Raw genomic sequence first — 27227 nt, 5'->3', positions numbered from 1 at the left:
TTTTTCTTTTGCCCTGACATACACATTAATGAGACATCTTCCTGTCTAAGGCCAGCTTAGATGGATGATAGCTTTGATTTGTGGGTGGGTTTAATTGCTAACAAACTTGCCACTGAATTCCAAGGTGTATGTGGTCTACCCACAGATCCTGGCTTGCATGTGCACAAGGGTTCATTAATGTTCACTTAATATTCAGTCATCAAACACCCTGACAAGATGGCTTTCATTTCACAAGCAGCCAAACAATAACATTGCAGAGGTGATCCTGGCCCCCATTGACTCCCCAGGGTGCAGTTTTTATGTACTTAGTCATGTACTTTAGTGGTCCTCAACCTCAGTCCTTAACAACTTCCCGCCCGCCCTATAGCGGATTGACGTCCGGGAAGTGGTTGTGTTATCCTGACTGGACGTCATATGAAGTCCAGCAGGATAACATGCCGCAGCGCGCCCCCGGGGGCGCGCATCGCGGCGATCGGTGGAGCGGTGTGTCAGTCTGACACACCGCTACACTGATCTTGGTAAAAAGCCTCCGGCGGAGGCTCTTTACCACGTGATCAGCCGTGTCCAATCACGGCTGATCACGCTGTCAATAGGAAGAGCCGTTGATCGGCTCTTCCTCACTCGCGTCTGACAGACGCAAGTAGAGGAGAGCCGATCGGCGGCTCTCCTGGCAGGGGGGGTCTGCGCTGATTGTTTATCAGCGCAGCCCCCCCACAGATCACCACACTGGACCACCAGGGATGCCACTAGGACCACCAGGGAAGGGGCAACGTGGATGGCCAGGTATGTACCCCATGGCCATCGACATGTGCCCAATCTGTGCCAATCAGTGCCCACAAATGGGCACTGATTGGCACTATTATATCCATGATCTGCCCAGCAATGCCCAGATCTGCCCAGCAATGCTTTTTTCAGTGCCACCTGTCATTGCCCATCTGTGCCAACTGTCATTGCCCATAGGTGCCACCTGTCAGTGCCCATCTGTGCCCATCTGTGCCCATCAGTGCCCACCTATCAGTGCCCATCAGTGCCACACATCAGTGCCACACATAAGTACCCATCAGTGCCACCCATATATACCAGTCAATGCCACCTACGAGTGCCCATCAGTGCCGCCTATGTGTGCCCATCGGTGCCACCTATGAGTGCCCATCAGTGCCGCATACCAGTGCCACCTATCAGTGCCCATCAGTGCCACCTATCAGTGCCCATCAGTGCCGCCTATCAGTGCCCATCATCAGTGCCCGTTAGTGCCACCTCATCAGTGCCACCTCATTGGTGCCACCTCATCGGTGCCCATCAGTGCCGCCCTATCAGTGCCCATTATTGAAGGAGAAAGCGTACTTATTTACAAAAAAATTTAACAGAAACAAAGAAAAACTTGTTTTTTTTCGAAATTTTCGGTCTTTTTTTATTTGTTGCGCAAAATATAAAAACCGCAGAGGTGATCAAATACCACCAAAAGAAAGCTCTATTTGTGGGAACAAAATGATAAAAAATTTGTTTGGGTACAGTGTAGCATGATCGCGCAATTGTCATTCAAATTGCAACAGCACTGAAAGGTGAAAATTGGGCTGGGCGGGAAGGTGTCTAAGTGCCTGGTATTGAAGTGGTTAAGTACCCCCAACAGGCCATGTTTGCAGGTTTTCCTTTATCTTGCACAGCTGCTTTAAATCAGAGTCACTGGCTTGGTATTTTGGACAGACAGCTATTTTATCTAAGAGAGATTCCCAAAACATGGCCTGCTGGGGGTACTTGAGGACTGAGGTTGAAAACCACTGGTGTACTTAGTCTACCCTTAGTTACCTTTGTGTCAGGGCTGGGCTCAGCCCTTCCTTCTCTGGGCTGGCCGCTTAATCCTATCTCTCCACAGTGACTCACCTGTTGATTCTATCCTGCTCGTCAGTCCTGCCTACTTAAGCCATCCAGTCCAGATGATCTCTGCCTTCGCCTTGGTCACATTTCTAGAGATTCTCTCCTGTGTTCCTGTTAAAGATCTGCTTGGCTGACATTCCTTCTGTCTGCTTGATTTTAGCAGGCAGCTCACATGGCTCTCTCTGCCCATGCAGTGAACACACTCCATGGGCCCAACCTACATATAGGCAGGAAAAGCTTTTTTCCCTACCTACATGCTCAGCTGGCAAATGCAGGGCTTACTGCGTTCCTCCCCACTCTCAGCTGAGTGAGTGCGTGGGTGGGTGGGGGCAGATGAAGCCAGAGCAAGCAGGTTCAGTTCTCCTGCTCTCTATGCTGTGTCTGGCACAGACATGGCATAGAAAACAGAGCAGAATATCCCTTTGTTAATTAGGAGCAGGATGCAGGATCTGCCTTATTTTCTTTGTTTAGAAGAGCAACACAGACTATACGCCTTAGCTACTTTTTATTAATCTCCCCAATGTATACTGAGTGTTGATTCTAGTCCACAAGCACAGGAGTGGCAGTGCTATCCAACTAAAAAAGTGGTTGCATGTCTTACATTATTTATGCTACTGCACACAATTATAGAGATGTGCAGCTTTGTTTTCCCATGTAAAAGGAAATGTATAGTGTTTTTTTTATATTTTTATGTTTGGATTTAAAAAACCAAAAGCATATTGCATAGGAATATAATCTCCAGCCAGTACCTGGAGCTCCAGACTCCTTTTCACACTTTCACCAGTGCAGTCTCATCTACAATCAGTTTACAGAGCTAAAATCACTGAAATTTGAACTGCATACAAAACTGTACAAGTGACAGTAGTGACTCATCCCCTTCCCTCCCTGCCCTGTATAGTGATTCCATTACCAAGAGACAGTATAAGAGAGAAGCCACTGCTGTGTTCTTTCTTTAGAAAACCACATATTACTGGTGCAACCTTTATTAAATGTTTATTTGCGATACTAATATTTTTTATAATTTTTTTTTTTTATAATATAAATAATGAAAAAATAATAAATATCACTCTGAATACAAAAAAAGGAATGGAATACATTGAATTTAAAACCTCTACAGTGTTCCGTAATGAGATTTGGACATACAAAAGTTAAATACATACATTTTATAAACAGATTTCATCCCAAACTTCTGATTTCCAAGTTTTAATAATTTGGCAATACCCATTTATTGCAGCCTAGTACTCTCAAGGCTAAAGCTGCATAACTGTTTCTTGCCCATAATCTGTTAATTAACATTCCCAGCCTGAGGTTCCCCTCTGGAATAATAGTTATAAATGTTTCTCCTTTGAAATCCAGCAGCTGACACTTTTCCCAGCTGCTGGATCTCAATGCCGGCTGTTGCTGACCGCTCAGGACTTCATTGATGATAATCAACCAATCTGGCTTCATTGACAAAATAAGCCTTCAGTCACCAAATGAACACTGTCACCTTCAAGCTGCAGTGGGATCCATCTAATAGTGTAATCGTCACATACAATTACATTATTAAAAATTATAATAAATGAGTTATATATTTGCAGTCTTGTCAAACAACAATAAAAAATGAGCAGGGCATTTATTAAAGCAGTAAACCAACTTAATACCTTACTTGTCCTTAAAAAATATTATTGAGGAATGAAAAGTCAAGTAATAGAGTTATTGTCCAATTAGCCAAGACATACTGTTGCTACTATATTTGGTGTGGGCATATAGACATCATTTTTGGTAACAAAAAGGTTATTCTACCAGATAACCAGCCTATATTTCCAAACACTATACCTCTTTTTGCTGAGCGCATAGGGGATATTTGTTATTTGTATATTCAACTGCTGTATTCTAATCTAATTGTCCACTTTTGTACAGCATTAATATCTAATTAATCCAGATTTCTGATAGAATGTTTTTCATTCTATAACAGCCTCACATAATTGACACCTAATTCTCCTTCTTCCCTGTGTAGCCTACAACACTTTTTGTCCTAGTAAAATCATTTTTATATGTGAAATGGAACATTATGTTGATCATTACTTACAGCGAGAACACATTTACGGCTTAGACAACAGAACATGAGAAAACATCAACAAACTAATCTTGTAATATATGGCTGCCCGCACAGTGCTGGCAATCTATTACTGAATGTTTCTGTAATGCATCAAGATTCAAGACACTAAGCGTAAAACATAGTAATTAATTTTTAAGGCAGGGTAATTATGTTCCAGGTTATCAGAATAGTTCAGGCTGTTTATTTATAAAACATATTGAAGTGCGTAAGATTGCAGGCTGTAAAATTTGAACATGGGACTGTAACCTTGTACAATATAGGTGAGAAAGATTTCAATTGTATTCAGAATTTTTTTTTTTCCTGGAAATCATTGCTTCATTCTCGCCACTCTTTCTAATGCAGTCTACCCTGCACCGGATTTCTTTCTGATTGCTATTCTTACTTTTGACATTTTCTATTATATTATATTTACAGGTTTTTTTTTCCAGGTTAATTCCATTCAGAATTAGATGAATGTCTATAGGATGAATCACCTTCAGAATTGTAATACCTCTAAGGGATTTTAGTGACAAAATGTTCACACTAGAATAATAAGCTCTTCTCCCACTGTTACCTTTACAAAGTCATGCAAGGAAGTGGTACTCCTATTACTTCACTGTACTTAGTATAAAATAATTAGATAATCATGTGACCAGAATCAGATTTATTACTATTGCACAATGGCAAAAGATAGGATCTCAAAAACAGACATCTCAGTAAGATATACTTTAATTTGTGATAGGTAACTCACGGGTCTCCAAAGTTTTTAATGTGAGGGCCACATTGTATAATTTACAATTGTTCATGGGCAGAAAAAAAATCAGCATGCATGAACAAATCAAATATAAATGAATTAATGAGGTGGATACATGGAATCACATACCTGGAGACGACCCAGTGAACCTTTTTCTACACCTATAGGTATACTGACATATTTCTGATATTACCTATATTGGAAGCTTGGCTTGATGCTAGGTGTACATCTGAGCTATCCCTACTAAGCTCGCCTTCTATATGGGCATAATGCTGTGCTGTCCCCCTAGTAATCGGATGGATACTTCCACATGCTTTAAATCTGTTGGCTGTTATTGATTGCATACTGAACAACACCATAAATGTCTTTGTTCTACTAAAGGAAGGGTATGATCCTGAAACATGTTGGGTGCTTCTGGTTGACTGGCCGTTGTTGGACCATGACTTGATGTCAGGAGATATTGTTGAATATTGTTCACGTATACAATTTCTTGCTGTTTTACTACAATATCAGCCTTCAATTGTTCTTAAATACTTTGTTCAAAAAAATTTGTATTGAGATTTTAATTTTTACTGTTACTCATGAGTTTTTGGTATCTATAGTCCCTTAAAGTTCTGGAGTGGGGTTTTTGTTTATTTTTTTTGTTCCCTTACATCAAGGTTTCCATCAGAGTCGCCATCAAAGTGTCCCTTACATCAGAGTCCCCTTACATAAGACTCCCCATCAGATTACCTCCGTACATGAAAATCCCCAACAGAGTTCCCTTTACATCGGGTTCCCCATTAGAGTCCCCTCTTACATCAGGAAGCCAAATAAAACCTTGCAGCAGGCTGTATTTGGCCCACAAGCCATAATTTAGAGATTCCTGCTCTAACTAAACAAAACATATACTATATATTTTAATGACATGCCTCTGTACATACATTTAGGAGTCAGTTTACATTTCTTTTTTCAGTTTGTCATTAAAAAGTGCTATTAGCTAGCTGTAACATAACAATGCCACCAACCTTACAATGACATCTGTTTATTAGCACAGTTTGTGTTTATGAGTAATTCTACAGAAGTGTGCAGCACAGGGGACAACCTACAGCAACCAATCAAAATTCTCCTTTTAATGATTTCTTTTTTGTGCTACTGTGCTTTGCATATTACCTACAAAAACTCTTTGAACTCTGTATACTGAATAGCCTATTACTCTAGCTAGCTCACTCAGTAACAATCTCCTTAAAAATGTAAAATAATATGATTGATTATCCACATCAGCATTAAAGATGCCAAGAATATGTATATTTTTTCACAATACTACTTATAATTAACATAATTTCTTTCAAAGCGATAATTTTGTCTGCAAATAAGTAAGACAAGTAAAACATCTAGATGATTGCAATCAAAGCAGAATTTTAAGACAAACAAGTTGCATAAACAATACTTTTCAGATGGAATGTTTTTGTTCCTAGAATAAAGGTAAATGGTGATAAAGGTGTCATTTAAATAGCCACAGGGTTGGGAAGTCACATGTCATCCTAGGAGTCTCCTTGAAATACTCTCAAACAACACAGCTGTCAAACTTGCCGTGGTAGTCTGGCAAATAATAAGCATGACATTGACATAGTACAACAGGTCACTTGAACAATAAAATCTAATATATACACAGTGACTAATTAGGGTTTGCTTACAGTGCCTTCTATAAATAAAAGATGGCCATAAAACTACTAAGCATTGTTACTCAATTTATTAGCTTGTTCAGCTCAAGCTAACTGAAATTACATTTAAGAAACTGTGTGTGCTTAGACTTAATAAATATTGGACAATGAAAATATCAGTTTATATATATCCATCTAAAGATTGGGTGCATTCTACTGGTAGACTCTACTCCCTAGGCCTTTAATATAAATGGCGCCAAGTGCTGCACTCTATTATAAGGCAAAAATCAATGTTATTCCAGTACATAGGTATGAACAGGAAAACAGTTTTGGATGTCCCAACCATTCTTCAAGTTCAAGGCACTTAAAGTGGTTGTAGCCCTCTGTAAATAACTATGAACAGGGCACGTACCTCTATAGTGTGTACTTGTCTTGACCCAAAGCACCTAGTGTGATTTCTATCTCCTCTGTCATTCCTCTGCTATCTGCATTAACAGGTCATGCCAACACCAGAGAATCTCAGGAGATGGCCACCCCCTCCAGCACACAGAATGTGAATGACAGCCTCAGCTGTGCATGTTTTCCTATAAGACTGTGTAGAGGATGATGTGTCCATTCTCTCCACTCAGGTCTCAGATTACACTTAGCGCTCCTCTTTATGCTGTGCAGTGTGTGATGTCAGATCCATGCCCCCTGCTTGCTGGAGCTGAAAAATAGCTTTTGATCTGTGTGTTTTAGAAGGCTGATCAGAAGAGAAGGCCCCAGATACATGGGTACAACTTATGTAGGAGGAATTGATTCATCTCTGTGTGTCACCTAAGGCTTCATGTACACTAGCAGCTCCTAAACTTTAGGAGCCTTTGGCGTTTTTTTTTGCCAAAGCTACTAAACTAAACTCCATGTCAATGTACACATAGGCTTTTACCAGTGATTAGGAGCTGCTGCGGTTAGGTGGGCTTCAACCTTCCTCAACCTCCCTCTCCTGAATGCAGAAGAATCATTTTGACCGCCGACCATGGGAAAACACAAACTGTGGCAAAATCGCAGAACGAGTTTGCATGGTTTTTCAGCTATTATGTGAATTCTCATTTTCCATTACCATATAGCACTAACGCTTACATGACGTACTGGCATTAATCAAGCCTGAAAAGTTAATGCTAGCTAATTTAGCCTAACCCTCACCCTAAATTTTGTGCCAATGCTAACCAAAAAACCTTACCTGTAGCCTTAACCTTCATCACACATCCTGTCTCAACAGCCATAACCCTATTGCTGTTTTTTTTTTGCAAGGAGAGTTAGGTTACTGCACCTTCAACTAATTGTCATATTAATAAATACATAATATACCGTTAATTTTACTTAATCTCTAAGCTGAGTTCTGCCAAATTTCTGTCACAGTCCTTTAGATGTGCCATATATATCATTGGATATGAGTATCAGAACACAAATCCCAATGTCAGCCAAGTACTAAAACTCGCTAGTTACCTCCTAACTCAGCTAGTTGTTACTCCACAGAGCAAGCTCAGGCTGGGGGCAGTATGTACTCCAGAGTTAGATATTTAAAGAGTACCTGTGACCTCTGTAAGCATCTTCAGTTTACTTCTAATGTGCTTCAGGAACCCCGAAACCCTGGTCAGTCTGTGATACAATTTCTAACCTGAGCTTGCATCATCACTCTCCCTCCCATGAATATGCCTTCCTATTGGCCATCATTTATAATTGGCCAATAGCGAGACAGAGGCAGCAGATGGTGCCGTGGCACAATAATGCATATCCGCTCTGGATTTTGCATAATACATGTGCAATTTCCACATTCACTAAGCTCTGGGAAAAATATCTTGCACAGTGCAACTTCCCTTGTAAAGTAAACAGCATACCTGATTTTAGTAAACCAACTCCATATTGTCCAAGCTACTAGACAAGTGGAATGTATACATTTTATTTTTTTTATACCACTGTGTATGTACTATACGAGATGCAGATTATATCTTGCCAAATTATGTTTAGTATATCCACGCTAGAAAAAAAAAAAAAAGCAGACAATTCAACCAGTTACAATGATTACTAACTCTGATACACAGATACTAATATCTTGCTGCTGTGTTTATTTATTACAATAATTTATATAGAGCCATGAATTTACACAGCGCTTTACATACTGTAATTCACACCAGTCCTTGCTCTCACGCAACTTACAATCTACAGTCCCTATCTCACATAAACATATTAGAGTCAATTTAGACAGTGGCTAATTATCAGCCTGTCTTTGGAGTGTGGGAGGAAACCGGGGTACCCAGAGGAAACTAATGCAAGCACAGAGAGAACCTGCAAACTCCCCGCAGATAGTGCCCTGACCAGGATTTTAAATGGGGACCCTAGTACTGGGTTGCTAACCACTCAGTATGGTTCACACTGCTGGTCAACCTTACCCACCAACTTTTTTCATCTCTAGGGAGAACAGGAAGTAGGGGGAAATCTATTGAATGCAGTTACATCCAACAGGGATTCTAAACTGCTCTATTCAAAACTAGCAAAAAAAAAAAAAACACAATAGTTTCTATTCACTTGTCCTACTGACAATCAACACCTGCTTTAGTAGAGAATGCCATATGCGCCCACCCAGTGGTCAGATCTAGTGAAGAAGACCTCTTCATGCTAGTAAAGAATGGTTTATGTTAAGGTCTTCATAGATGTCCCTTGTCACCTGCACAGTTCTTTACTGAGGTTAACTGCAGTAAAAGCAAACTCCATCCACTACACTTTCAATATTTTTTTTAGAGCACCATAAATTTGGATCATCTGACAACTTTTTAAATCTTTGGAAGACCCAGAAGTGAGATATTCCTACATTCAGACAACTTATTCACATATACTCAAAGAGATATAGGAAGGCACTATTTAAAAAACAGTGGTGGGCTTAGGAATGTGAAATGTAGCATAGTCTAGGCTCTCTTCATGCAAACCAAAAGCACCTTTAGAAGAAAACCCGTGAAGTTTCTGAGAAATTACTAAAATCATAGGCTAGATCTGACTCATTTTTCAGCACAATAAAGTGATTGGCCTTCATCACAGAGATGAAACAAATCCTACATAAGTTGTACATGTCTATTTGCAGTCTTCTCTTGTCTACAACTGTTCAAAGTGCTGAATTTTGAAGCTTGTTTGAGAGTTCAGAAAAAAAGGGGGCGGAGAGCTGAAGTTACACTCTGCAGAGCTCGGTGAGTTCTGAGAGCTGACTGGAGGGAAAAGACACCCTCCACACAATATGCAGAAACAGAGCTGAGGCTGTCAATCTGCTGGAGGTCCCTCTTCTGTCACCATTTTTCTCTTGGTGTCAGGAACACTTGTCAGAAGTGATTCATGCTGATAGCAGAGGAATAAAGTAGCAGGCAACAGTGACACTTAATGCTCTTAATTGAGGCATGTACACACTATAGAGGAATATGCTTTGTTCAAATTTCATGGCTGAGGTTTACAACCACTTTTATATAAGTCATCTTTATTGGTCAGTTAGTAGAAAGAAGGTTATAGTCTGAGGCAGTCTGTGCTGACCATGGCTACCAATCAGATTGGCTTCTCTTATTTCACTTGCAGAAGAAACCTCATTGTTATGGACAATGCAACCTGCCTGGGACAATCATTTCCTTTATAAAGAGTGTCCAGGTAAAAGAATCATTGGGCTGAAAACACTAAGCAATACAATCATTGTTTGCCAGAACAACTGCTATTTCAGCATTGACAGCCAATGAGAGCTGAAAATAACAGTTACGTGGCTGATATAGTGATTGTTATAGAAAATAACATATACATATGTTAGAGCCTTGTGGAATAGGCCTATTGTGTATTTTTTCAAATGTTTTCTATAAAAGCTGAACTTCAGGCAGATTTAAATTCAAGCAGTATAGGTGTCTGAATTTGAATTGGTTTTAACACTTCTGTAGCCCAGCCTGTACAGCAGAGTGCAGAGAAGTGGGGAAACATTGCATAAGAAGCCAGGCAAATATGCTGCCATGCTGATATGAGTGAGCAAAGTAACAAGGAGATGAGCTCATCATTGCACAGGCATAAAAACACAGCTGCATTTTAGCACCCCCGCACCCCTTTAAGCTGCAAAGGCAGCAGACAGGAATGTTTTTGTCCTCAGCAAAAAACTCCAGCTCCTGACACATCCCACAGGCTGTACTGCCACCAAAAGTGACCCTTTCAAGCAAATGGGAAAGCACAGAAGACACACCACAACCGCATGCCATGCAATGTTGGTGCACCAATGATGGGGTTTAAGTAGGCAGTGAGGAGGCATCGCATCGCCTCTTCGCTGCCCATCAAACATCTCTGAAAAGTGATATGAATGCAGATTGCTTCAAAGGGGTATCAGTTTAGAAGTCTAAACTTAACTTTAATACTCACCTCTGCAATGGTCGGCAAGTCGGAACCTCCCTACCTTCATAAAATTTGGCAGCTGAAGAATTTTCAACATTCAGGACTTCCAGGTAGATTGGATGCTCGGTCCTCTGCTGTGTGCTTTGGTTTCCCCTGCCAACCCTTTTATTTCACTACTGTGTCCTATAGGGAGGTAGGGGCCTGGCAGATGGACCTACAGCACATAGGAATGATGCAGGCATCCAACACTCCTGGCAGTGCGACCACCAGCCAGAGAGGTGTTAAAAGTTATCTTTTGCAGGGAATTTGTTTACATTTTTTTTCATGCAACAGAGTTGTTTTAAAATGTGCATAAATCCTAATGATGAACTTCTTTTATCTGCCTTCTTTTAGTCTGTTAAATATTATTATTCTTATATCTGTTTGTTAAGTGCCAAAAAAAAGAAATACCTCCCTCCAAAGTTATGGGGATGAGGCGGGGGGGGGGGGTCCGTAATGCTAACACACCTTTATTTTTTTATTTTTTTTTTTTTTTAGAGTAACAACGCAGTACAGTACAGAGAAGGTACATTGAGTGAGCATTGTCACCCTTGCACAGGGAATGTGTATACATAGTATGCCTAGAACAGGAAATGTATATACGCAAATTATATATATATATATATATATATATATATATATATATATATATACACACACATAATTATATGTATGTATATATATTAGATTTAACCGCTACTGCATAACATGTGAAGGCAGTTTTAATTATAGCTCTTTGCAATCTCTAAAGTGTAGTTATATATGTTCTTTTAGTGATTCTTGAACAGTTCATGAAAACTTCAGAAGACAAAGGGAGCTTTAGTGAATTGCAACCAATTAAATTCTTTTTTTACTTTTCCCAATGCAGGTTAAAGTAGTAAAAATAAAACCTATTACTTTAAATGGGCAGTTGCTCTACTTTCTCTCCTGCTTTGGTTTTCATAAATCAGTCCATCGGAGTCAGAAAACAGGCTGGTTTTCCCTTCAAATGCCACTAAAATGACCTAATTGGATGCAGCTAACAATCCATCTGCCTGACATATTATTAGCATTGGCAAGGTTGTGAAAAAATTACATACATGTCTTGGAATTTATTAGCCCACAAATGCTACTGTAGCCTTACTTTTAATTTAGATAGAAAATGGTCAGTCTGTACCAAACTGGTTCGTTTTTTCTATCACATTGCTTGTTTCTTTGGAATTGACCACAAGGGAAAAATCTGTCTGCCAGCTTAAATGTGTCCATATTAAACGGAACATTTGAACTCAACTTTGCAGCTTCTCCAGCTTTCTAACACTTTAGTTGAAAGGCAGCACAGAATAATATCAGTAGGTTTCATATTGATTGAAACTCAAGGCATTTCTGGAATCTCCAAAGGCAGGGAAACTTTGTACATTTACAATTATAATAACTGCCAAAAATAGCAATGGCATGCAGTAAAAAATAAACCCAAATGAAAAAAAATACAAGATGAACTAGATGTGTTAACTAGTGTTATCCAGATAATGATTTGACTGATTAAATAATTAGAGGAAGTTCATTAGTACCCATTATTTGTATTCAGATTGTATTGGCATTATGCATATTACAGAAAGGCAGCACAATACTTTCATTAACTCCATTATGTGCCAACGGAAAGTGATAGAATGAGTCAAACATTCAAAAAGAATAGTAGTTATATTCTATAGACATGCACTTAATGGTCTCTATATACATTCTGCTCCAAAATCAAAGATATTACATTTTGTTCATGCTATCTTGGTTTGGAAATAGATTTATGTAGGTCATATGAAATAGATCTATGTAGGTCATGGCATTTACCATTCTGCCAACCTGCCCACTTTAATAAATCAATCTGCTGTTTGACAAGATGTCTACTGGGAAACAGTGATATCAATGACGACCCTGATTGTTGTGAGTACTGATCACTAGAGGGGATTACTTAAAAGGCATCAGTGAATGTCCCAGGATCATGATGGGCCATTGGATAGCTCATAAACTGACAAAGGCTCCAAAACTTGTTTCCGTTCCAATTCAAAGAATTTTTTGAAAGGAATAATGCAAGAGTAACATAAAAACGCAACGTTGAAACTGTCTTAGGTGATGCACCCCACTCCTTCAATGGCTCAAGCAGATAGTCAGATTCTGTACAACTAAATATTTTATGCCTGCCAGTATTGTCACCTTCCAAATTTCTCTGACTTTAAAATTGCAGCCGATTTCAATTACTGGCTTCAGGCCCACAGCAACCTTGCCTACACATAATGAGCACCAAAAGGTCGCTGTACAGTAGAGAGTCATGTAAGAAGAAGCTGCAACCTCACACAGAAGCCTTGATATTAGCTATTAGAAAGTTGATAAAATTATTTAAAAGACACACACTTAAGCAGCTATGTACTCATGAGTATATCATTAAATATTTGAATTTGACTTTCTATCAGACACTTGCAATTCTCTGTACAGCTTGTGAGAGTGAAAAACAGCACAAATGAGCCAAACAGTTGTGCTGCAGTGCAAGCGGTATGCTGATTGGAGGAGTAAGCATAGTAATAAAGGGATGAGTTTAGAAGTGTGCTGCTTTTCCTTTTAGAATCAATTCATACACGGGGGGCTATGCTGTGTGATAAAGCCTTATAAAACTCAGGATAGACACAAAAACAAATCTGTTGGCAGGAAAACATCTCCCTTATATGTATTTTATCTGTTTGTTTACCTGTTTGCCTGGTGTTCAGCTTTATTTGTATTCTTGGATTTAAGAAATATGGAGTATTACAATGCAACGAAAACATATATGGCACTCAGCAGCATAAAATGTAAGGAATATGGATTTAGGTATCTTGAGTGGACCTTATAACTTTAGCTCAGTTGCATAGCTAGCAGTTTTTTATTGACAGCAACATTTTCATTGTAGGTTAAGCACTACTTTAACACCAATTAATCAAATCAGCATGCGGCTATCTATAAGGTGCACATACAGAAGCACAGACACATTCCCACTTTACATGTACCAATTAGCAACTAAGGAGTTGTAATACTAATTTAAAAAGTAGGACATCAGAAAAATAACTGATATACCATAGTTTCTCATAACCTTATTATTTCCACAGCTAGTCTGGGAAACCTATTCAGTTATAAAAATAATATTAATATATTTAATAATGTAACACAATAGCATAGTAAATCAGGCTTAACTAATTGCCCAGGTCCCTTAGCGTCAGCCTGTGAAAATGGTATTATTATTTTAATACAGCTGATCAGAAAATAAGGTAAAATCAAACTTCATTAAGCCATGGGGTGCTGACAATATGGAGGATTTGGAAAGCTGCTATCATTGATAGATGTATCCAAGCAGTGAATCTCCATATAACATTGTCATTAAACACATAGGTTCTATCACTATAGTGTCCGCGGGCTACAACAAAATGGCCGCGGACGTCCTATATTAACTGACAGGCTAGCTGTCCATTTACTATATTTTCCCCCTGAAGTAGATACAGAAGTTCCCTGTATCGATACTCGTTGGGGAGGGGACAGGACAGACGTTCAGCAGGTGACCTGTCAGGAAAGAACCCCATACATCCCAACATCAATTCGGTATGTTTACATGCTGTTTGCTGTTTGCCTGATGCAGAGTGGCGCACTGACGTGCCTATAATATGTGAGTACCCCATAGGGGGGTTTTATGTGATTAATAAACTGTTAAAACGTTATTACACCATCCAGTCCTTTTTTCACTTAAACGAGGTATAGTGCTGACGGGTTCAGGAGTCTGGTTAAAACTGCAGAGCTCCAGAGGTGGTTCACAGGTGTGTATTGACTAAGCTTAAGTGCAAAGTCAGAGGTGAGCGTTTAATACCTAGGGGGGAGCACCTGAGTGTGATCACTGTGGCTTGCTTTGGGCTATCTACACGGCAGTTTCCAAATAGCATGGGTCACTGAGACTTGTTTTGGATTATTTACACAGCAGTTTCCAAATCGCATGGACTTTAAAAGCACTTTTGAATTGAAATAATTGGATGACACATATGCACATAGAAGCACTTTTTATTCATCTATATGTTTTAGTGGATTGAGTCCACTATATATTTTTATTAACACTATATGATTTTATGAACAATAATTTTGATACAACCAACCATATGGATGCACATTATAGCACTTTTTACTAGTGTGATTATTTATTTTCATTTATATGTTCATTTTTTTATAACTATTTGTTGCACTATTGTCACTTTTTACAGTCACTAGTTACTGGATGTATCACAGTGTGTGATTCACACGCATATTTGCACTTTGGTTAACACATATATATAATGTGAAGAGTATATTTGAAAGCGCAGCGTATATATTTATTTCTTTTTAAAACTTCATTAAGCCAGCTGGCAAATTAGATAAGGAAAGAAATTACTTCTTGACCCCCTCAGTGGCAGTCAGATTAATTTCCTGCATTAATTAATCCACTGATGAGTCCTATTAATTACATCTGGAGTTGCCACTTCTAGTAAGAAAGACACCCAATCCATGTGTACACTCACCTATATTGTTCATCATCAACACCTCCTTCAGCAGAGAATTCAAATATCTAGGTAGTGAAGACACCCCATGTACGCTGGGGATGAATGGTTTCTTTTCATATCTAAATGGATGCCATCTGTGCAGGTGTACAACTTATGTCATAGTTCTTTAATTAGCTTGATGTTGCCTAGATAGAATATATATACACACACACACACTACATAAACAGCAGCAAGGCGCAGTTTCCCATGGCAACCAATCACAGGTCAGGGGTTTTTTTATGAATGGAGCTACATTTGACCAGTTAAAACTAAACGATAGAGTGATATGACACATTGCACAGTTTAAATTATAATAGAGTCACAATGAAAGACTCTGTGATGGAAAGCAGAAACCTAGGGATAAGGAAAAACACATTCATTGTAGAAAGATACTGTGAGCAATTAGAGCAATGTGTCAGAGCAGGTGATGTTAGCTGCTGGCTTGTTAAAGAGAAGTGTGTCCAACTAATATTGGAGCTGTCCATGGTGCTGAAACCAGAGGCCAGTATACATACTAGCAGGTGTTATATGGTAGAGCAGGACATAATAGAGAAGGCAATGCTTCATACTAAATGTTTACCGTGTATGTGTGTGTGTGTGTGTGTGTGTGTGTGTTAGTATTTTGCATTTTGATGTCATAATTAAACTCCATTCTTAAAAAGAGGCCTTTATGAAAGTGAATCAATAGAAAAATGCTAATAGGAGCCTTGCTGGAAAAGGTGCATATGTAAGGTTGAACAATGCTAATACATCATTAAAAAACAAAGACGTTGCCCAGGAGCTCATTACCAGCCAGGAGATATAACCAAAATCTTTTATTGCTGTCTCACCCAGGTTCAAACCTTAGCCTGTGGTGACAACTTATTACTGCTGAGCAGACACACACATGCATGCACAATCACTGTATTATTCAAAACAAAGACCTGCATTCTATGAAAACCAATGAGAAACAACATTTTACTGTTCTGGGGACACAAATCTGGCATCTGATTAGAAGCTTAGACTACACATTGACTTTGCTTTGACTATGCCTGACAAAGGCTGTGAAGCAGAATAATATATAATAATATATACTATATATATATATATATATATATATATATATATATACATGCATACACATTGTATATATTTTTTTCAGTATTTACACATACACACAAATATTATTTTACAAACCCAAAGCTTATATTTAAAGGATCAGACATCCCAACAATTATTTTTTATTTCTATGTAAAGTGTGGTTAGCTAAGTGGCTTGTCTTTTTTTTATGTTTCTTGGAAACTCCATTAATAGGATTTTTGTGCCATAGCTTTGGCTGTCTCCCTCTTATGCCCTGTACACACAGTCAGATCGTGTGTGGGCTCCATCTGACTTTTTTCGTCAGAATTTCCGACACACAAAGTTTGAATGCAGGCTATAAAATTTTCTGACAACAAAATCCGATTGGTTAAATTCCGATCGTGTGTACACAAATCCAACGCACAAAGTGCCACGCATGCTCAGAATAAATTAAGAGACGAAAGCTATTGGCTACTGCCCCATTTATAGTCCCAACGTACGTGTTTTACGTCACCGCGTTCAAAACGATCGGATTTTCCGATAACTTTGTGCCACCGTGTGTATGCAAGACAAGTTTGAGCCAACCTCAGTCGGAATAAATCCATGTCCGATCAATGTCCGACCGTGTGTACAGGGCATAAGGGTCACCATACACACTACAACTTTGGATATACCAAAACTATGCAATGTGAGGACCTTCCTAATCTATCCAATCAATGTGTGTTCATTCAGGCACTGTTGCATATGCACTACATAGTTAAAGTGTTTGTAAACCTTCTTTTTTTTTTTTTTTTAAATAAAAATAACAAACATGCCTATACTTACCTACTCTGTGTAATAGTTTTGCACAGAGTAGCCCCGATCCTCTTCTTCTGGGGTACCCCGCCAGAATTCCAGGCTCCTCCTCTTCATCGGGTGCCTCCATGGAAAGCCACTTTCCATGGGGGCACCTATGCGTCCATTGACAGACAGCGTGACTCGCCCCGCCCCCATGTCACAGGATTTGGTTGACAGCAGTGGGAGCCAATGGCTCCTGCTCAGGGGCGGCCCATCCATTAAGGATGCACAGGCACTGCCTCTCCCATCCATGTATCCGGCCCCTTTCAGGACGGCGGGTGCATGGAATCCAATGCGGGGTGGGTGTTTTTTTGAAGCACTGATTAGAGCCAGAGGCTCTAATAGGCTTCAAAATAGGGTGGGCTCGGGGTGCAAATCATTGCACCCCAAACCCACCCAGGTATGTTACAACAGCAAATAAATATTTCGCTATTGAAACACTGATCCTCCTCCCGGCCAATCTGGAAGCTGCCATGGAGGAGAGGACACAGATCCGCTGCCCACCTACCGCCTATATGAGGTAAGTGCCAGACCGACCGGCAAACAGCAGGGCGGGGAAGAGGGGGGGAAGGTGGTTGTTTGCCCCCCCCCAAAGAAAAACACCAGCCGCCACTGCTCCTATCAATCTGCCCAATGAGGAGAGAGACAGTGGCTAGAACTCGTGCATATCGCTGGATCGGATCGGGCTCAGGTAAGAAAAGGGAGGGTCTGGGTGGGAGCTGCAGCACAGGTTTTTCACCTTAATGATTAGAATGCATTAAGGTGAAAAACCTTAAGGCTTAAGGCTTGATTCACACTTATGCATTTTTAGTGCGTTTTGCATTTTGCAGATTTGCACTACAGAACGTATTCCATAGGAAACCATGTTAAATGGACTGCCATGCAAATCTGCAAAATGCAAAACGCACTAAAAATGCATACAGTAAGTAAGAAGATTATACAATCAGATTGAATAGTGTATGGTCACCCTAAATCTCTCACTTTTTCTGCTACCACAGGTATGTTCTCATTCCTAAAATTGCATTCCCAAAACTATGAATTTAAAATGTTCAAAGCAGTATAGAATGATTTTATGAAAACTGCAGTATTGGGGGTCCTGTGTTCTAGAGACATAAGAAACAATGAGATATTTTACCTCTTCAGCACATGCCCTCAATTTAAATGTCAGTTTTGGCTGGCCGCATATTTCAACATTATTGCAATATCTTTTCCCCATATTGGGTGATGTCATTACTAACTTTTTATGGGTCTTCTGTAATAAAACATATGTGAGTAAAAAGGTAATTATAAACAATACTGATACTTTGTTAAGAATTATACAACAGCTTAGGCTATCCTTTCTATCTAATTGCAGCTAGGGTGTTTCCTTGGGATCTTGCGCCATCTGGTGGCCATCTGAATGAATGACCGCTCTTTTATCTCGTGCTTGCCTTTGTGTTTGATATGCAGCATTTAACAGACGCCAAGCGGATCGTAATAAATAAGATAATAAGCGGGAAATCAAAGGCGTCCTTTCTAAATCTACAACACCTGGAAGAGCGGTGATCCCCGAACCCTGGCACTGTGTGATGAGGAGTCTATTTCTTCTTCCCCAACCTTATGCCTTCTTCCCAGATATCATTAAATGTTACTTCCAGCTGGATTCATTGTTGTCACACCTGTCAGAGTTTAATGATGTATTCTGGTGCTAATAGGAGCCCCGGGGAGTTGGGAGATACTCTCCTGAGCCACAGGTTCAGTGTCACTGGACTGCTATGTGACAGATAGGAACAGACAGTCTGGGCCACTCTCCATGTTCAATCGTGACACCTAGAAACCACAAGAGACACATATATACCTATGTATGTCTGCATGTCACATGACCCAGCACTAAGCATGGCCAATCTAGGGTTACATTGGATTTATACATTACTGATATATATTATACATCCTCACTCTGTACAATGCAACAGTATAGGTTGGAGCTATAAATAGATAGTTACTACACTGTATGTTGGAGATATAGATGGAACTAAGGATAGATAGATAATATACCAGATGTATGTACACCACCTGTACCTATGTTATTACTCCTATACATCCTCACTTTGCACATTGTATAATGTATGGCCAGCCACAGCGTAGCAGTTTTCATGTACAATTTTCTTTTAGATTTACCAAAACCATATAATATGAGGTCAGACGTAAACACTTTCAATTTGTATGCAACCAGACAGGCCCTTGCACTACATAATTGAAGGTAAACCTAAAGGAAATTGAATAAGAAAATTGTATAATGTATGACCAGCGATAGATAGATAGATAGATAGATAGATAGATAGATAGATAGATAGATAGATAGAATGTTGGATATATATAGCAATATACAGATGACATACCAGGTGTATGTATATCACCTGTACTTATGTTATAGCTCCTATACCTCCTCACTTTGCACAGTGCTACAGTGTGTGTTAGAGCTGTAAATGGAAAGATGTGCAGCACCTGTACCTACAGTATGTTATTGCTCCTTTACATCCTCACTTTGCTACACTGTATGTTGGAGCTATAGATGTCAATATGAATAGATAGATAGATTTTGTATGTTAGAGCTGCTACACTGTACGTTAGAGATATAGATAGATTCCTAGCATGGATGTTGGATATATATAGCAATGTACAGATGATGTACCAGGCACATGTATACCACCTGTACTTATGTTATAGCTCCTATACCTCCTCACTTTGCACAGTGCTACACTGTGTGTTAGAGCTATGGATGGAAATATAAACAGAAGATAGATAGATAGATAGATAGATAGATAGATAGATAGATAGATAGATAGATAGATAGAACATGATGATTAGATATGCACAGTAGCATATGGATGACATACCCACCAGGTGTATATGCATGTACCTATGTTAAAGCCCCTAAACATATTCACTTTGCACATTACTACAGTGTACAGTATGTTGGAGCCATAAATAGATAGATAGATAGATAGATAGATAGATAGATAGATAGATAGATAGATAGATAGATACAATGCATAGCATTATTATTAGATATGTACAGAATGATATAGATGACACACCTGCCAGGCATATGCTTGCCACCTATGTTAAAGCCCCAAAAACATCTTCACTGCACAATGCTACAGTGTATGTTGGAGCTATAGATAGAAAGATGACAGATGATAAACAGATGATGCATAGCACTGATATTAGACTTATCCAGTAGAAGGTAAATGTATGCCACCTGTGCCTAGACACAGATCTCTTTTCTAGTATAGCCCCAAGTGTGCCACTGTAACCTTGGAGCACAATAGGCCAGCAGAGCTCTCAGCTCCCTAATACATATTGCAATCCATTGATTCACCCCAGCAGCCACACACTGGTGCTTTGTTAATCTAGAGAGTGTCTGTATAAAGAAAGACATATGTGGCCCAGCTCTGGCGCTCTGCATAGTAATGGGGCTCTTGTGTCTCCCCCCAGCCTGCTGAAATTCCAGCTAAGAGAGATAATACAGTGTTGTTGGAGCTAGCAGGAGGGGGAGCAGGATTTATGGGCACACTGATCAGTGATTCACAGCTCTCAGACACTGATTTCATGTGTCACACGTATAGGCAATGACAACATAGCCATCGAAAAAGATCCATTCGGTCCATCCTGAAGGACGCCCTTGGAGTTAGAACAGAATAATTGTAAGACATAAATTACATACACAGGATTGAAGCCGGGGACACGGAGAAGATATTCCATAAAGCTAAATGTCCTTGGATGCTTATGAGGAATACATGAGCAGGATGCTCAATGCACTTACCCCTTCCTTCTCACAAGGATTCTGACTCCTGATGATCAAATGAAAACGATTCCAGCCTACATTGTCTGAAACTGTTTAATGTATTTTAAGTGTTGTATCAACTTGAAAAGTAGCCAGCATTATGTTCTTAGGTTCACACCTGAACAATGTGCAGCGCATTTTTTGAAGCCCTTAAACGCTCAACATCAAGATTCCCATTATGTTCAATGGTGCCCATTCACACATGAGCGTTGTGTCCCTTGATGCTTGTCACTTCAGGCTTAAAAAAAGTACATGAGCTGCTTTGGGGCAAAGTCGCACATTTTTGATCCCTATAGATGTCAAATGAGAGCACTTGAAAAGCATGCCTTAAAAAAATGTAAATATTCTCCAGCGCACTGCTTACAGCCAATGGATCATGGGTGCTGCAGTTAACTGATGGCTTGCGCCAGCAACAAAGTCCATAAGCAAAATGATCATTGGCACACATGAAGTGAGTCTCTACTCTGCATCAGAATAGCAATGGGTTAATGGTAGACTAGCTGGTACAGGTCTTGTCATCCCAGCCTCAATAGCTGGAGGATGGGCCCTGTGGGTGGATAAATGACCCCTTCTAGGTTCACACTTGAGCTTCTTCAAGCGTTTTTGGAGCATTATTTTATGCATTAGCGCTTATTTCAGGCATCTTCAGACTTAAGCAACGTTTCGGGGCCTCAAGAGACCCCAGAAACAGGGGTCCCCTGAGGTTCCGAAACATCACTTGCCTTTATGAAGGCAAATAAAAGAGGTTTGATACTATGGGTATGCCGGTGATCGATTTGCTAATGAAAAATACATATAATGTGCATTTTCTCAGAATTTCTTGTTTCTATTTCACCTAGTAATGCAGGAGAAAGAGAGGCAAAATATGATATTGGCTAAAACAAAAAAAACTGCAAAACGTGTGTACATTCGTAAAATAACGCACCAAAAACACGGACGCTCAAGTGTGAATCTATGAGGGGGAGTCAGGGATCATCCTCCAACTCTTTATATAGGCTGGTATAATCAGACTTGTAATAGCCAGCCTACCATTAACCCTTTGCATGCACATGGATCTGCATCCAAGGCTCTCCTACTCCATAGGCTGATGCTCTATAAATGCCCCATTCTGCTTCAAAAGTAGCTTATGTACCTTTTTGAGCTATAGGGTCCATGCACACCAGTGTTCTTGGCAGAAAATTTTGAGCATTTTTTGTACTAAGGTATAGGTATGTTTAAGAATGTTTAGCATTTTTTTTTTCTACCAGAAAATCGCTCTCAAAAATGCAAAGCAAAGGGTTTTTTTTTTTCTCCCTCTAAACGCTGAGCTTAAAATATGCCTCCAAACAACCTAATGTGCATGGACACATAGGATAACATTAGCTGCTTCTACAGTTAAAAGTCCTCTAGGTGCAGCTTTTTTTTTAGCCAGTGTGCATGGACCCTCAGGTGTCCAGTTACAGGCGCCTGAGTGCTCATGTATAAACAGGCACAATTTATTATAATTAGCAGATTTTGGTCGTTGGGTTGTGGAACTTCAAGCTACAAAACACTCAGGTGTAAATCAGGTCTCCGCTGTTGACCATGCCTCCGTGGCTCCATGCAGGGCTGGGACAAGTGGTGGGCAGGAGGGGAAGCTGCCCTGGATGCAATGGTTTATTGCAAGGATGGGGCACCCTGTGCCAGTTGCTTATGTTAAAAGGCTGACAGGAGTAGTGACAGTGGCATGACTGCTAACCCTAAGGCATAGGTGCTCAACCTGTGGCCCATCAGCTGTTGCGAAACTGCAAGTCCCATCATGCCTACCTTTGGGAGTCATGCTTGTACCCATCAGCCTTGCAATGCCTCATGGGACTTGTAGTTCTGCAATAGCTGGAGGGCCACAGGTTGAGCACTCATGCCCTAAGGGAAGAGGGGGCGCAGTTTGGCATCTTTACCCTGGGTGCTGGATGACCTTGTCCCAGCACTGGCTCCATGGCCACCCTTTCCAACTAAACCCATCAAAATTTACCTCATTGACTGTATTGTTCACAGCAGGGGGATTCTGTCCTCCTTTCCCCTGGACTGTCTTTTCTGGGATCTTCTCATTGTTCTGGGTGGTAGAGTTATAAGGCTTTAAAAACATAAAATCGCTTTTGGCCGATTCTGGGGTCAGGCAGACCTTATAACAGTAGTTTTGGGATCCACTCCCTGAAGACTCCATGCAGTTGGTCTGGACTTTATTACCAGAGGAGATCTGCAAGTTGATGTTGGAGTTCTTGAAAACATCTCCTGACGCTCCAGACCTTAGGCAGCAACAGGTAGGCAGGGAACACTTGTAATCCTGCAGAGACAATCTGTCTTTGTGACATTTAATGACTGTGAGGACAATTATAGCCACCAGGAAGGTAAAGGACACCGATCCGAGGGAGACTATTAAGTAGAGGGTTAGGGAAGAGGTAGAAGAAGGGTCTGAATTTAAAGGGAGATCGTTGAGTTCTGAAGGGGTCTCAGGGATGCTGTCTACCACAGTGAGGACTATGGAGACAGAGGTGGATAAAGGAGGCTGGCCATTGTCTCTGACTTGGATGAGAAGTCGGTGCTTGGTGGCATCCTTATCCCCCAAAGAGCGTATAGTCCTGAGCTCCCCGGTGTATAAGGCAATGCTGAATAATGTAGCGTCTGTAGCCTGGAGGATCTGATAGGAAAGACGTGAGTTTTGCCCAGAATCAGCATCCATGGCTGACACCTTGCCCACCAGGTAGCCTGGATCGGCAGACCTAGGGATGACATCGGTAGCTACAGAGCCATTCTTTGGTAAAGGGGACACAATAACGGGGACATTGTCATTTTGGTCCAATATAAAGACATTGACAGTGACATTGCTGCTAAGAGGGGGGAAGCCAGCATCCTGCGCCTGCACCCTGATCTGAAAGTTCCTGATCTGCTCATAGTCAAAGGAGCGCAGGGCATAGATGTTGCCACTGTCCGAGTTAATGGAGACATATGTAGAGACTGGCATCCCCTGGATCTGACCCTCCATGATGGAATAGGACAGGTAAGAGTTTTGATTGGCATCAGGGTCCACAGCAGTCACCGAACAGATGGAAGCCCCCGGCGGGTTGTTCTCCATCACATACACTGTATAGGAAGGTTGGAGGAAAGCGGGGACGTTGTCATTGATGTCGGTCACCTGGACGGTGATGATCTTTTTGGTCATGAGCGGTGGGGAGCCGAAGTCCCTGGCGCTGATGGTGATGTTGTACTCGGACACGGCCTCCCTGTCTAGGATCTCGGTGGTCACCAAGGTGTAATAGTTCTTATAGGAAGAGTGCAGCTGGAAGGGGACGTTTTTTGGGATGTCGCAGTTGACGTCCCCGTTGTCCCCCGAGTCGCGATCCATCACGCTGATGACCGCGATCACAGTCCCTGGAGGAGCGTCTTCCATGACCGGTGTGGACACCGAGGTGAGGATGACCTCCGGGGCGTTGTCGTTGACGTCCAGCAGGTTGACCAGCACTCGGCAGTGCACAGCCACAGCTGACGGTCCCCGGTCTTTGGCTTGGACGTACAGCTCGTACAGGTTGGACTTCTCGTAGTCCAGAACCCCTTTAACCCGAACGTTCCCGGAACGGGGCTCCACCATGAACAGGTCCCTCACCTTCTGAGGAGCATGGCCACTGAACGAGTACTCAATCTCCCCGTTGATGCCCTCGTCCAGATCGGTGGCGTTCAGCTTGAGGACCAAGGTGCCCCTAGGAACGTTCTCTTGGAGGCTCACCCTGTAGAAGGTCTGGTCAAAGGTGGGCACGTTATCATTGGCATCCAGCACGCTGATGATAACCATGGCTGTGCCAGATCGCTCAGGGACCCCTCCATCCATGGCAGTCAGTAACACCCTATGGGTCTTCTGCTGCTCCCTGTCCAAGGGTCTCTCCAGAACCAGCTCGGCGAATTTGCTGCCGTCGCTCCGGCTCTGGACTTCCAGGGAGAAGAAGCCGTTGGGGCTGAGCTTGTAGTTGCGCAGGGAGTTGGTGCCCACATCGGGGTCCTGGGCACTCTCCAGGGGGAAGCGGGCACCTGGAGCCGCCGACTCGGTCACTTCCAGCACGTAGTCATGCCAGGGAAAGCTGGGCGCGTTATCATTGATATCCAAAATCTCCACCTCCACCCTGTACAGCTCCAAAGGGTTCTCCATCACCACCTGCAAGTGTAAGGAACACACCGGCTGGAACTCGCAAACTTCTTCCCGGTCTATCTTCTCATTGACGAACAGAATCCCGTTCTCCAGGTTGACCTCCAGGTGTTGCTTGTTGCTTCCAGAGACGATCCTGAAGCGGCGAGATGACAACTTGGAGATGTCTAAGCCCAGGTCCTCTGCGATGTTCCCAACGAAAGCCCCGTGCTCCAGCTCCTCTGGGACGGTGTACCTGATCTGGCTGGAAGCTGGAACCAAGCAGCAGGTTAGAAGAGCCAGGTAGACCTGGCCAGACCTCAGCTTCATCCTCCGGCACATCTTCACTCAACACTGGTCAGACCTAATGAAACCCAACAAATCCTCCGCCAACAAATCCTTCCTCCCCTCTCGCTGGGGAAGCCGGCTCCAGCCAAGATCTCTTAATCCAATCTGATAGCAGAAAATCGGAGCCTCTTTGCTCAATGTGAGGATCGTGCTACATGGACTTGGCTTTCTTCAGTAGACTTTCAACAATCCCCCCCCTTCTCCCCCAGTCTCACCCCTCCCCAACTATTTTCATTTTACAAGGGGAGGGAGGGAGCCAAATTCACATCTCAGCTTCTGTATTGGTGGACAGAGACAACTAAGAGCTGAGCTTTACAGCTGTTCATTAACCCTTGGAGCTTCCAGGGATCGAGGCTATATCAAAGGAGGCATGAACACATTTCTGTAGACGTCCCTTCTTCTGTCTGCTGCTTGACAGCTATTGCCTATTGCTGATGGGCTCAGGTATCGGATCGCACAGACTTAACCCTAACATCACTGCCTGTTCTTGCTACACCTCAAATGCCATCCATCAACCTCATTATTGTAGTCAATTATTTTGGCGACATAATATAGGAACAAGGGGGGTTGGTAAAACTGGTGCACACAGAACTTGGTGCAGCTGAGCATAGTAACCAATCAGCTTTTAAGGCTGGCCATACATTATACCATTTTCTTGTACAACTTCTCTAAAGATTTACCAAAACCATATAATATGAGGGCAAACCTAAACACTTTCAGGCTGGGTTCACACTCTGAGCGGCTCACAGCAGGGGTCCAGTGCATCCCTGTTCACTGTTTCAGGTCAGAATGTTTGGCTGAATTCGGACCTGAAACAGAGAGGACTCCTGTGCAATTCGCTCCGGAGCCGCTCCGGAGATGTGTAAACCGGCTCCATTGGGAGCCGGTCACAATCTCCTCACATCTCTTGACATGTGAATTGGATGCCGGAAATCCGCATCCAAATCGCAATAATGTGAACCCAACCTCAATTTGTATGCAATCAGACGGGCCCTTGCACTACATAGTTGAAGGTAAATCTAAATGTAATAAGAAAATTGTATAATTTATGGCCAGCTCAACTTTAGCACGTTCAATTAAGCTTTGACAACAAAACCTAGAATCGGATTGGTTACTATGCACAGCTGCACCAGATTCTGTGTGCATCTGTTTTTGTAAATCAACCCCACTATAGCCAAAAATGTCTTCTGATAACTGTATGGGGTTGATACCTGTAAAAATAGTATTTAATATAGGCATTCCTTTATTTAGCATATGAATTCCTTTTTTTTTTTCTTTTTAAACTGAATGGCATGGTATATCATGGCACAGGAGCACAATGCACTGCGCTGCTGTGCAATGACATGGATGACGTGATGCTTCAAATAAAGTTAGAAGAAAAAAAACAATAAGCAATGTGATGCACTGAAAGGTGTATTGAACAGCAACATGCCGTAGCTGGCTCCGTCACTAGTCCTCCGCTGCATATTACTGTGAACGTAGCCTTAGGGCTCCCTCAGAGTATGTGTGGTGACAGTGGGGGTTATTTACGAAAGGCAAATCCACTTTGCACTGCAAGTGCCCTTGGAAGCACAGTCACTCTAAATCTAAGGGGTAGATCTGAAATGAGGGGAAGGTCTGCTGATTTTATCATCCAATCATATGCAAGCTAAAATGCTGTTTTTTATTTTTCTTGCATGTCCCCCTCGGATCTACAGC

General features: G+C 41.4%; 1 protein-coding gene across 5 annotated transcripts in view; it reads right to left on the bottom strand.

Moving 5' to 3' along the window:
• Positions 1–25909, bottom strand: part of LOC141132481 (protocadherin-10-like) — a 127444-nt gene extending 101535 nt beyond the window's left edge. Inside the window, exon 1 of one of the 5 annotated variants that reach the window (XR_012242911.1) lies at positions 23040–25909. Coding sequence is in view for 4 of the 5 variants with exons in the window: in XM_073620885.1 (XP_073476986.1) it covers positions 23040–25523 (2484 nt within the window). In the remaining variant the exon portion in view is untranslated. The remainder of the gene's footprint in view (positions 1–23039) is intronic. The other 4 variants (XM_073620885.1, XM_073620882.1, XM_073620883.1 and 1 more) reach the window with 4 other exon arrangements.
• Between the last annotated feature and the right edge of the window lie 1318 nt (positions 25910–27227).

This window comes from Aquarana catesbeiana, linkage group LG03 (genome assembly GCF_042186555.1).
Source record: "Aquarana catesbeiana isolate 2022-GZ linkage group LG03, ASM4218655v1, whole genome shotgun sequence".
Lineage (NCBI taxonomy): Eukaryota > Metazoa > Chordata > Amphibia > Anura > Ranidae > Aquarana > Aquarana catesbeiana.
Note: the sequence above shows the minus strand (reverse complement) of the source record. Positions and strands in the feature narration are given on the sequence as shown.